Consider the following 13,552-nt stretch of genomic DNA (forward strand, 5'->3'; position numbering starts at 1 on the left):
TTCATAGTTCGCAGCGTATTACCTTCGCCACGTCTTCCTGGTAGTAATTGGGAACTTCATCAATGTTGTTAATTGATTCATACCAAAATGGAAGTTTCCTCTTTTCGTACTTTAAGGGAATCAATATGAAACATTTTAAAAATGCGTCAACTGGGTCAAAGCAAAACGTAATTCATATTCTATGCGCTGCTGAATAAGAAGTCACACCACAGTGCAAATAAGTTTCTGAAAGATAGTCTACCTGTCCTTGAAGTTACATTTTAAATGTGAGATCGCAATTTCGGCACTTACATCATTTTCAAGTGTTTCTGCTAAGTAATCACTACTGTAAAATCTTTCATAACATGCAATATTGGAAACAGTACACACATTTAAGTACTTACAACATTTCAGCAATCGTGATAGTCTCATATATAAGAAATTATCAGCTTGGATTGCGGTGATGAAACAAACCTTTACCTAGGTTTCAGCCCAAGTAATTGCGCCTTCTTCAGAAGATAAGCCTGTTTCTACAGTATGTCCACGAGGGCATGGTCTAGAAATAAAACTAAAACAGCCTGAATAGGCATAGTCACACTTTAAAAATGCGGTACATAAGTATTAAGTCAACACAGACTTAAGCTCCGGCGTGCGCCTCGTCTCCATGGACGCCGTGCGGTGGGCCTCGGGAGCTCACGTGAAACTAAGTAGGACTAGATAATGCGCTGCAAATCGATATGGCGGGGAACATTGCGCATGTCTGAGACTATGACTGTCAAAGATAAGACCAACGCCGTTATCTTAAAACAACTTGTAGAACGGTTGAAACTCTGAAACATAAAGCCTCTGCACCAGTTTTTGACTTAAATGTAACAAACCATGCATGGATTTATGAGTGCGAACGCACTACCCCGACTAACACTACTACAATATATCGGCCCTTTCACAACGAACGCTGCATAACGCAACCATCGTTATTAATGAAAGATGACATAAAACAGCGAAACTGTAGTATGAAAACGCCAAAACGCAATAATTTCGGATAACCTGTACACAGATGGTTGAGTAGGTGTTAGTCAGCTGACGTACATATGCTTCTTATTGCTGACATGCACTGACCGAAGATTATCAAGATTAATTTTTATCTTATTACTAAAAAAAGAGTGTAAGGACCATGAAAGGGCATTCATTCACTGTATCGACCTACAGAGGTCAAATTCATTACGTGCTACAAAAGAGAAGTATCGCCTATTACATTAAATGCTATTGTTAAAGAGATATGACAACACTTGTGATTCTTGAGTTTCTCCTGGCGTATTTGACAATCAAAATATCCACGGGTGTACTGCCGGTCTACAGTGTCCAATGGGTACAATATTTCGGCGATCATACATGTCGCCATCATCAGGTGAACTGACGGACTGAGCTCCTGTGAACGTGCCGGCACGGAGATCGGTACGCTATGGCTGCTCAAAGGGATCGGGGTTCGGTCGCGGGGGCGGCGGCCGATTTAAATACCCTCCGCCGCAGCGCGCTCCTTCCGCCGTCCGCGCCACGGTCGCGCGGTGGAACAGATTGCGACGGCGTACGAGATGACGTCGGTGTGATAGCTCTGTCCGCCGTGGTCGTCACAACTATGTTTGCTCGATTTACTCTTGATGAACCCAATCGCTGATTCCCAAGCCTTCCTAAGATTATAGCCAGTCACGGTTCATGAGGTCGTCGTTGGTGCGAATTTCGATGGCCTCTCTAACAACGCTGTCCCGGTATCTCAACGTCTGTACCAGAATCCTCGTGCGTTCATACTGCATAGCGTGATTTTTCGACAATGTTCAGCGAGCGCCGACTTTCTCGGATACATCAGTCGACAGTGCCTCTGTTGTTCACTGCATCGATCCTCGACGGTACGCATCGTCTGACCAATATATGACTTGCCACATTGACACGGAATCTGGTACGGAATCAAGAGTAAACCGAGGTCATCTTCGGCGCTCCCCACCAGTGCACCAGTTTTAGTCGGAGGACAAAACACAGTTCCGACCCAGTGTTTCTTCAAAATGCTTGCGATTTTCCCCGAGTGTGCGCCTGTATATGGAATAAACGCAGTGCCTACCTCCTCCCTCGTGATTTCATCCATCTCCACAGGTTGTGTTGTAGTGGTTGGGCGGAGAGCACGTTGTATCTGCAACTCGAGTACCCATTTTTTCGAAATACAGTTCTCAGATGTTCCAATTCCTGGGGTAGACTCTCAGCGTCAGAGATAATGCGCGCTCTGTGTACTAGAGTCTTAAGTACCCCATTCCTCTGTGAAGGGTGGTCGCAGCTGCCTACATGCAAATACAGATCAGTGTGCGTTGTCTTCCGATACACCCCATGAGCTAGGGTGCCGTCAGCCCTTCTGTTGACCAAGATGTCAAGGAAAGGTAATTTACCCTCAGCTTCAGTCTCCATAGTGAATTTGATGTTGGGGTGTATGGAGTTCAGATGTGTAAGGAAGTCAAGGAGTTCATCCATACCTTGTGGCCAGATGAAAAACGTGTCGTCCACGTAACGGAAAAAGCAAGTAGGTTTCCATTCGGATGAAGACAGGGCTTCCTCCTCGAAGTTCTCCATACAAATTCGCTACCACCGGTGAGGGTGGGCTACCCATGGCTACTTTCTCAGTTTGTTCGTAGTATTCTCCATTAAAAAGAAAATACGTGGAAGTCAAGACATGCCTAAAAAGTTAAGTGGTCTTCTCGTCAAACTTCTGACTAATCAATTCTAGCGACTCTCGCAGGGGTACCCTCGTAAACAAGGAAACGACGTCAAAAGTCACTAATATATCTGACTCATCCAACCTGAAACTACAAAGGCGTTTAACACAATCCACGGAATTACGGATATGATGAGGGCATTTACCCACATAAGGACTTAATATTCCCGTCAGGTATTTGGCCAACAAATATGTAGGTGCCCTGATGTTGCTGACAATGGGGCGAAATGGTACCCCCTCTATGTGAACCTACGGGAGTCCATATAGTCTAGGCGGTACCGGACCTTGGGGTAACAATTTCTTAGTCACCCTCCGCTAAATCTGCGTCCTTAAGAAGCGAACTCATCTTGTTCTCCACCTTCTTTGTAGGGTCAACGCTGATCTTCCGGTAGGAATCGTCATTTAGCAGGCTTTGCATCTTATCAGTGTAGTACTTACGGGAAACAACAACTGTAGCATTGCCTTTGTCAGCCGGTAAGACAATTTCAGAGCGCTCCCTCAACGACTGGCAGCCCTCTCCTTACCGGTAATATTTGAATTCATCGGCTCGAATTTCGTCAACTCATGACAAGTTTAACGACGTATTGCCTCAGCTGATTCAGGCGGAAGTCGAGCTGCAACATGTTAAACAGCAATAACAATTTCTGCGACCGGAGTGAACTTAGGGGGTGGGAGCGAAGTTCAGACCATTCTGCAAAACCGAGACCGCATCATCAGTCAACACCATGCCACTCAAATTGATGACAGTCTTGCAAGGAACCTGCACAGATGGTTTGTCAAGGCGACGTAACAACTTAGCTGTTTGACGTCCCGTTGCCTTCTTATGGGCCGAATCAGCTTCAACCCAGGTGACACCATCAATCCAATCCCAGGAAACAGAAGTGAAATTACTAGCCAGTTGCAAATGTAGTTTGAATAATTACTGTGAGATAAACGCAAGGCTCCGGCGAGTGTATTGCACTCTCACGTACCAATGCGAGGCTGGCTCGTTTCTTGATTCTCTTAGCTGCTGCAGAATCGATGTGATGAATAACCTCACCAAAATTTGGAACAACATTATCAGAACGAAATCTCTTTCGAAAGGCAAGAGTACTTAGCAAACGACATCTACGGTGGCACAACTATTCAAATTTCTTCATGCTGCGATACATCTCCTCCCCATAAAGGTGTATGATGTGATTCTTGAGTTTCTCCCGACGTATTTGATAATCAAAATATCACGTTCACGGCAGCTCAGTAAGACAGTTCACCTAATGTAAAACAACACCGGCAGCTGAAGGGAAGATACCCTATGGTTAACAATAAATGATGTACATGTGTAGGTTGGCGCGATTTCTTGCGCTATCTGGCGTTGAGGCCATCGGCCTTCTTCATGTGATCCCAGTCATGGCACTAGTAGCACCCTGTCGAGGTATTGCTAATTCGAAAGCTGTATCTACCATGATGCTTGCACCATTGCCTACGTACATAAGTAAACGGGAATGTATATAAAAGTAATGCAAAAAACACTGGCAGCTGATGCGAAGGTATCCTATGGTTAAGAATAAATGATGTACATGTGTAGGTTGGCGCGATTTCTTGCGCTATCTGGCGTTGAGGCCATCGGCCTTCATGTGATCCCAGTCATGGCACTAGTGGCACCCTGTCGATGTATTGCTATTTCGACAGCTGTATCTACCATGATGCTTGCACCATGTATATGTTGCATAAGAACACTTTACTTTGAAAAAGAAAAACAAATAAGGAATGGTTTCAAATTTTTTTATCTATTGCTTTATGTGGGCTATGAAGAGAGAGTTTTCGTGATTAGAAGCAGAATACTATTTCTCCTTTTTTATTCCTGGAATACTCTTTTACGTTGGTTCTAAAATAACTGTTCTAATTTGGCAAAGACTCTGCGGCTCCGAATTTTTTTTTCGTTTGTTGAAAAATAAATGGCTTCCTTACACACCTCATATGCATCCAGTGCAAAATAACTTAAACTGTGAATATATTTCTGAATGGATGTTTATGTATTTTTGCGCCACACTTTTCACTGTTATAAGTTGCGTTCTACAAGGAACGCACGCTTTTGGAAGCAGCAATCTGTAATTTATTTTACCTTTATTAATACAGTTTTGTTCCACAATTTAAAGGTATATATGGGTGCAAACATGAAATACATGGGAATAATGCAGCTGCTTAGTGACAGGTCTGGGGGAGGCATTGAGGCCAGGCCTCGGATCTCCGATCCCTGCCCTCTTTGCCTCTGCCTACCTGTTGCTGAATGTCAAAAAAATAATAGTGCAGTGATCAGCATGTCTGTCCAGTAAGCAGGAGGTCCAGGTTCGAAACCCAGTCGGTCACAAATATTAATCTGCCGTCTTAGCTGTATTTCAACGCGCTGTGACAGTGTGGACGGCGGTCCTTCGATATTTAAGATGTAATTGTTTTTGAGGAAATAGAGGTGATTTGCGAACATTTGTCTTGCCATCAGTGTAACGGGACTTCAACGGCATCCAACCCTTAGTCATTGCTTTGTGCCGGCGCTAACCCATGTCATATATATGAGAATCAGATTCATATTTAGTCAAATAGCGAATGGTCGGGATACAAGTATGCCGGCCGGGGTGGCCGAGCGGGTTGTAGGCGCTACAGGCTGGAACCGCGCGACCGCTACGGTCGCAGGTTCCAATCATGTCTCGGGCATGGATGTGTCCGTCATTCGGTATGGATGTGTCTGTCATTCGGTTAGTTAGGTTTAAGTAGTTCTAAGTTCTAGTGGACTGATGACCTCAGAAGCTATGTCGCATAGTGCTCAGCCATTTGAACCACGCAGGCAGTGATATCCGCTCACTGCAGTCAGAGCCAAGGTGATTTCTTTCTGTTTATGGCGAAGCATCTGCTGCAGTGTGCACGCTCAGCCAACATAAACAAATCGCGGCGGCATTGGGCACTGCTAATCGCTGCACTTGTCGCGAGCCTCGACAACAAGAGCGCACTCTCTCTGCTAACAATACTATGGAATTAATACATCTTACTTAACGTAATATGCAGGTCCTGGGTTGGGTAAAAATTAAGTTTGTAACTTCCCATCGCATTAAAATACTTTACAGTCACATTTGATGCAATATTTATTGTTGGTTCTCTCTCTAATGTTAATAGTGTTGATTCAGATTGTGCGCGAACACGAAAACACACCACACACACACACACACACACACACACACACACACACACACACAGTCATTGATTCCAGTGAGGGTGACAACTACTGTGTGTTGAACAACACATGCACCAGTCTATTCCTCAGCTGGCGTCGAGTGGATGAGATTTTTCAATTACCTTGCATTGAAAGAATTCTAAGGAGCAGACTGAAAGTAAATGGACTTGTATCTAAAGAGCTGCGACAAAGCAAAGCTTGACCGACTATCAGATAATTGTCCATATGGATTTTGTGGGCTAGTATACGTTTAGAAACCAACCCACCCACGATAATTACGTAAGATTTCTCGAAGGCGTAGGGGCATTGATTTCATTACGTCGTCGACAGTGTAGCCTGATGGTTTACTTCCCACCATACGTTTTCTATATTCGTCCAAAGGTCGCTTGCATTTGTAGGTCCACATGGCAATGACCTTGTTACATCTGCCCACATATTCTCCATCTGGTTGATGTTCGGTGATCGTGGAACAAACGGCAACAGCTTTACCTCTCTTGGCCCTGAAACCAATCTCGCACTGCTCTGCTATGAAGGATGGGGTCTGCTCCTGTAAATAAACTGTTATCTCGTTCGTTCATATATTTATATTTAAATAAGATGTTAGTAATCACATCGTATTATTTTCCACAGTGTTTAAGAATTCGGGCCCTGTCATAAATGTTGTAGATTCAACCGTCCGATTAAGAATGTGGTTTACCCAGTCTATCAAATGATGTGAGTCGTATTCGTATATCCACATTAAGTCTGACTTGCTGAATCCGATTAGAACGATCTGGTATCGAAATGAAATTACAGAAATCGGATAATTTGAACGTCTGTATTGAAACAATGCTGTGCACATAAATTAGTATGATGAAGTAACAGGTAGCAACTGCCTAATAAAAAGTAAGAAATGTGTCTACAAGCAGCAATGTAACGTAATTATAACCCATATTTATGTGATGGAAATACTGAATCGAACAATGCACATCTATTTCAATGGTGGGAAGATGCACCATACCGGATTCGCTGATGACGTAATGACAATAAAAATAGTAATAATACTGATAATACTAATAATAATAGTAGTAATAGTAATAAAAAAATAGAAATAGTAATAAAAAAATAGAAATAGTAATAAAAAAAATAGAAATAGTAATAAAAAAAATAGAAATAGTAATAAAAAAAATAGAAATAGTAATAAAAAAAATAGAAATAGTAATAAAAAAAATAGAAATAGTAATAAAAAAAATAGAAATAGTAAAAGAGAAATAGAAATAGTAAAAGAGAAATAGAAATAGTAAAAGAGAAATAGAAATAGTAAAAGAGAAATAGAAATAGTAAAAGAGAAATAGAAATAGTAAAAGAGAAATAGAAATAGTAAAAGAGAAATAGAAATAGTAAAAGAGAAATAGAAATAGTAAAAGAGAAATAGAAATAGTAAAAGAGAAATAGAAATAGTAAAAGAGAAATAGAAATAGTAAAAGAGAAATAGAAATAGTAAAAGAGAAATAGAAATAGTAAAAGAGAAATAGAAATAGTAAAAGAGAAATAGAAATAGTAAAAGAGAAATAGAAATAGTAAAAGAGAAATAGAAATAGTAAAAGAGAAATAGAAATAGTAAAAGAGAAATAGAAATAGTAAAAGAGAAATAGAAATAGTAAAAGAGAAATAGAAATAGTAAAAGAGAAATAGAAATAGTAAAAGAGAAATAGAAATAGTAAAAGAGAAATAGAAATAGTAAAAGAGAAATAGAAATAGTAAAAGAGAAATAGAAATAGTAAAAGAGAAATAGAAATAGTAAAAGAGAAATAGAAATAGTAAAAGAGAAATAGAAATAGTAAAAGAGAAATAGAAATAGTAAAAGAGAAATAGAAATAGTAAAAGAGAAATAGAAATAGTAAAAGAGAAATAGAAATAGTAAAAGAGAAATAGAAATAGTAAAAGAGAAATAGAAATAGTAAAAGAGAAATAGAAATAGTAAAAGAGAAATAGAAATAGTAAAAGAGAAATAGAAATAGTAAAAGAGAAATAGAAATAGTAAAAGAGAAATAGAAATAGTAAAAGAGAAATAGAAATAGTAAAAGAGAAATAGAAATAGTAAAAGAGAAATAGAAATAGTAAAAGAGAAATAGAAATAGTAAAAGAGAAATAGAAATAGTAAAAGAGAAATAGAAATAGTAAAAGAGAAATAGAAATAGTAAAAGAGAAATAGAAATAGTAAAAGAGAAATAGAAATAGTAAAAGAGAAATAGAAATAGTAAAAGAGAAATAGAAATAGTAAAAGAGAAATAGAAATAGTAAAAGAGAAATAGAAATAGTAAAAGAGAAATAGAAATAGTAAAAGAGAAATAGAAATAGTAAAAGAGAAATAGAAATAGTAAAAGAGAAATAGAAATAGTAAAAGAGAAATAGAAATAGTAAAAGAGAAATAGAAATAGTAAAAGAGAAATAGAAATAGAAAAAGAGAAATAGAAATAGAAAAAGAGAAATAGAAATAGAAAAAGAGAAATAGAAATAGAAAAAGAGAAATAGAAATAGAAAAAGAGAAATAGAAATAGAAAAAGAGAAATAGAAATAGAAAAAGAGAAATAGAAATAGAAAAAGAGAAATAGAAATAGAAAAAGAGAAATAGAAATAGAAAAAGAGAAATAGAAATAGAAAAAGAGAAATAGAAATAGAAAAAGAGAAATAGAAATAGAAAAAGAGAAATAGAAATAGAAAAAGAGAAATAGAAATAGAAAAAGAGAAATAGAAATAGAAAAAGAGAAATAGAAATAGAAAAAGAGAAATAGAAATAGAAAAAGAGAAATAGAAATAGAAAAAGAGAAATAGAAATAGAAAAAGTAAAAAGAGAAATAGAAATAGAAAAAGTAAAAAGAGAAATAGAAATAGAAAAAGTAAAAAGAGAAATAGAAATAGAAAAAGTAAAAAGAGAAATAGAAATAGAAAAAGTAAAAAGAGAAATAGAAATAGAAATAGAAAAAGTAAAAAGAGAAATAGAAATAGAAATAGAAAAAGTAAAAAGAGAAATAGAAATAGAAATAGAAAAAGTAAAAAGAGAAATAGAAATAGAAATAGAAAAAGTAAAAAGAGAAATAGAAATAGAAATAGAAAAAGTAAAAAGAGAAATAGAAATAGAAATAGAAAAAGTAAAAAGAGAAATAGAAATAGAAATAGAAAAAGTAAAAAGAGAAATAGAAATAGAAATAGAAAAAGTAAAAAGAGAAATAGAAATAGAAATAGAAAAAGTAAAAAGAGAAATAGAAATAGAAATAGAAAAAGTAAAAAGAGAAATAGAAATAGAAATAGAAAAAGTAAAAAGAGAAATAGAAATAGAAATAGAAAAAGTAAAAAGAGAAATAGAAATAGAAATAGAAAAAGTAAAAAGAGAAATAGAAATAGAAATAGAAAAAGTAAAAAGAGAAATAGAAATAGAAATAGAAAAAGTAAAAAGAGAAATAGAAATAGAAATAGAAAAAGTAAAAAGAGAAATAGAAATAGAAATAGAAAAAGTAAAAAGAGAAATAGAAATAGAAATAGAAAAAGTAAAAAGAGAAATAGAAATAGAAATAGAAAAAGTAAAAAGAGAAATAGAAATAGAAATAGAAAAAGTAAAAAGAGAAATAGAAATAGAAATAGAAAAAGTAAAAAGAGAAATAGAAATAGAAATAGAAAAAGTAAAAAGAGAAATAGAAATAGAAATAGAAAAAGTAAAAAGAGAAATAGAAATAGAAATAGAAAAAGTAAAAAGAGAAATAGAAATAGAAATAGAAAAAGTAAAAAGAGAAATAGAAATAGAAATAGAAAAAGTAAAAAGAGAAATAGAAATAGAAATAGAAAAAGTAAAAAGAGAAATAGAAATAGAAATAGAAAAAGTAAAAAGAGAAATAGAAATAGAAATAGAAAAAGTAAAAAGAGAAATAGAAATAGAAATAGAAAAAGTAAAAAGAGAAATAGAAATAGAAATAGAAAAAGTAAAAAGAGAAATAGAAATAGAAATAGAAAAAGTAAAAAGAGAAATAGAAATAGAAATAGAAAAAGTAAAAAGAGAAATAGAAATAGAAATAGAAAAAGTAAAAAGAGAAATAGAAATAGAAATAGAAAAAGTAAAAAGAGAAATAGAAATAGAAATAGAAAAAGTAAAAAGAGAAATAGAAATAGAAATAGAAAAAGTAAAAAGAGAAATAGAAATAGAAATAGAAAAAGTAAAAAGAGAAATAGAAATAGAAATAGAAAAAGTAAAAAGAGAAATAGAAATAGAAATAGAAAAAGTAAAAAGAGAAATAGAAATAGAAATAGAAAAAGTAAAAAGAGAAATAGAAATAGAAATAGAAAAAGTAAAAAGAGAAATAGAAATAGAAATAGAAAAAGTAAAAAGAGAAATAGAAATAGAAATAGAAAAAGTAAAAAGAGAAATAGAAATAGAAATAGAAAAAGTAAAAAGAGAAATAGAAATAGAAATAGAAAAAGTAAAAAGAGAAATAGAAATAGAAATAGAAAAAGTAAAAAGAGAAATAGAAATAGAAATAGAAAAAGTAAAAAGAGAAATAGAAATAGAAATAGAAAAAGTAAAAAGAGAAATAGAAATAGAAATAGAAAAAGTAAAAAGAGAAATAGAAATAGAAATAGAAAAAGTAAAAAGAGAAATAGAAATAGAAATAGAAAAAGTAAAAAGAGAAATAGAAATAGAAATAGAAAAAGTAAAAAGAGAAATAGAAATAGAAATAGAAAAAGTAAAAAGAGAAATAGAAATAGAAATAGAAAAAGTAAAAAGAGAAATAGAAATAGAAATAGAAAAAGTAAAAAGAGAAATAGAAATAGAAATAGAAAAAGTAAAAAGAGAAATAGAAATAGAAATAGAAAAAGTAAAAAGAGAAATAGAAATAGAAATAGAAAAAGTAAAAAGAGAAATAGAAATAGAAATAGAAAAAGTAAAAAGAGAAATAGAAATAGAAATAGAAAAAGTAAAAAGAGAAATAGAAATAGAAATAGAAAAAGTAAAAAGAGAAATAGAAATAGAAATAGAAAAAGTAAAAAGAGAAATAGAAATAGAAATAGAAAAAGTAAAAAGAGAAATAGAAATAGAAATAGAAAAAGTAAAAAGAGAAATAGAAATAGAAATAGAAAAAGTAAAAAGAGAAATAGAAATAGAAATAGAAAAAGTAAAAAGAGAAATAGAAATAGAAATAGAAAAAGTAAAAAGAGAAATAGAAATAGAAATAGAAAAAGTAAAAAGAGAAATAGAAATAGAAATAGAAAAAGTAAAAAGAGAAATAGAAATAGAAATAGAAAAAGTAAAAAGAGAAATAGAAATAGAAATAGAAAAAGTAAAAAGAGAAATAGAAATAGAAATAGAAAAAGTAAAAAGAGAAATAGAAATAGAAATAGAAAAAGTAAAAAGAGAAATAGAAATAGAAATAGAAAAAGTAAAAAGAGAAATAGAAATAGAAATAGAAAAAGTAAAAAGAGAAATAGAAATAGAAATAGAAAAAGTAAAAAGAGAAATAGAAATAGAAATAGAAAAAGTAAAAAGAGAAATAGAAATAGAAATAGAAAAAGTAAAAAGAGAAATAGAAATAGAAATAGAAAAAGTAAAAAGAGAAATAGAAATAGAAATAGAAAAAGTAAAAAGAGAAATAGAAATAGAAATAGAAAAAGTAAAAAGAGAAATAGAAATAGAAATAGAAAAAGTAAAAAGAGAAATAGAAATAGAAATAGAAAAAGTAAAAAGAGAAATAGAAATAGAAATAGAAAAAGTAAAAAGAGAAATAGAAATAGAAATAGAAAAAGTAAAAAGAGAAATAGAAATAGAAATAGAAAAAGTAAAAAGAGAAATAGAAATAGAAATAGAAAAAGTAAAAAGAGAAATAGAAATAGAAATAGAAAAAGTAAAAAGAGAAATAGAAATAGAAATAGAAAAAGTAAAAAGAGAAATAGAAATAGAAATAGAAAAAGTAAAAAGAGAAATAGAAATAGAAATAGAAAAAGTAAAAAGAGAAATAGAAATAGAAATAGAAAAAGTAAAAAGAGAAATAGAAATAGAAATAGAAAAAGTAAAAAGAGAAATAGAAATAGAAATAGAAAAAGTAAAAAGAGAAATAGAAATAGAAATAGAAAAAGTAAAAAGAGAAATAGAAATAGAAATAGAAAAAGTAAAAAGAGAAATAGAAATAGAAATAGAAAAAGTAAAAAGAGAAATAGAAATAGAAAAAGTAAAAAGAGAAATAGAAATAGAAAAAGTAAAAAGAGAAATAGAAATAGAAAAAGTAAAAAGAGAAATAGAAATAGAAAAAGTAAAAAGAGAAATAGAAATAGAAAAAGTAAAAAGAGAAATAGAAATAGAAAAAGTAAAAAGAGAAATAGAAATAGAAAAAGTAAAAAGAGAAATAGAAATAGAAAAAGTAAAAAGAGAAATAGAAATAGAAAAAGTAAAAAGAGAAATAGAAATAGAAAAAGTAAAAAGAGAAATAGAAATAGAAAAAGTAAAAAGAGAAATAGAAATAGAAAAAGTAAAAAGAGAAATAGAAATAGAAAAAGTAAAAAGAGAAATAGAAATAGAAAAAGTAAAAAGAGAAATAGAAATAGAAAAAGTAAAAAGAGAAATAGAAATAGTAATAGTAAAAAGAGAAATAGAAATAGTAATAGTAAAAAGAGAAATAGAAATAGTAATAGTAAAAAGAGAAATGGAGATAAAAAAATTGGCCTCCGGTATGTTCTGCCAGTCGTAAAAGGCGACGAAAAGAACAAACCACTAATAGGGCTAACCCCCCTTTCAGTGTGATTAGTTGGTTCAGGACAGAACTAAAGAAGCCTCGGACAAGCGCCGTCATGGTCGGGGACGACGCTTGAACCCTATGCCCGCCCACAATGGTAACGACACTGCTAGCCAACGGGAAAATGATTAAAACCCAAATAAAGGTGTTTTGCAGGATATGCTTCCTGCAACCACCCTAGAAGGAAAACAGAGACAGAGGATGAGATGGTCAGATGAAGTTAATCGACACCTCACGTTCTGTTATTACCAAGCAACAAACCTAGGAACCAACACAACTGGATACAGATCACAAGTATACACGACATTTATTACCAGATACCCGGAATTAAAATTTTTAACAGAACAACGACTAGCTGATCAGATCCGTGTAATAATAAAAAATAACAGGATACCCCAGTCAGAATTAGAAAACAACAAACAACAACAAATACTGAACAAAATAATGTGCAATCAGAAGAAGAAGAAAATACAGTAATGGACTCAAACATCCCAGAGCAAACAAACAAAGAACAACACGCATCAATTAAACAATCAGAGGAAAACAAAATCTTAAGACAGCCACCAGAACAAGCACAAATAGAACACGAAGACACACACATGTTAGATACAGAAGAGAAATTTCAGCTGACACATATAGAAAACAGACACAAATACAGACATTAGACCATTCTTGCATAGACCGCCAAATAACCCACAAGTCGAAACAACAATGAAAACTATCAACACAATCATACACAACAAAATAAATGAAAAAACAACTATGGAAGAGTTAACAATACTGGTTTATATAGGAGCACTCACTACACTAAATATACACACTAGGCACAGATCAGAACCAACCAACACACACAAGAAACCC

At 33.0% G+C, this 13,552-nt stretch overlaps 1 protein-coding gene across 1 annotated transcript in view; it reads left to right on the top strand.

Moving 5' to 3' along the window:
• LOC126133104 (trichohyalin-like) overlaps positions 1-13,552 on the top strand; it is a 140,942-nt gene that overhangs the window by 80,777 nt on the left and 46,613 nt on the right. The window contains exon 2 of the mRNA XM_049915185.1: positions 8,717-12,556. Coding sequence (XP_049771142.1) covers positions 8,717-12,556 — 3,840 coding nt within the window. The remainder of the gene's footprint in view (positions 1-8,716; positions 12,557-13,552) is intronic.

This window comes from Schistocerca cancellata, chromosome 1 (assembly GCF_023864275.1).
Source record: "Schistocerca cancellata isolate TAMUIC-IGC-003103 chromosome 1, iqSchCanc2.1, whole genome shotgun sequence".
Taxonomy (NCBI): domain Eukaryota; kingdom Metazoa; phylum Arthropoda; class Insecta; order Orthoptera; family Acrididae; genus Schistocerca; species Schistocerca cancellata.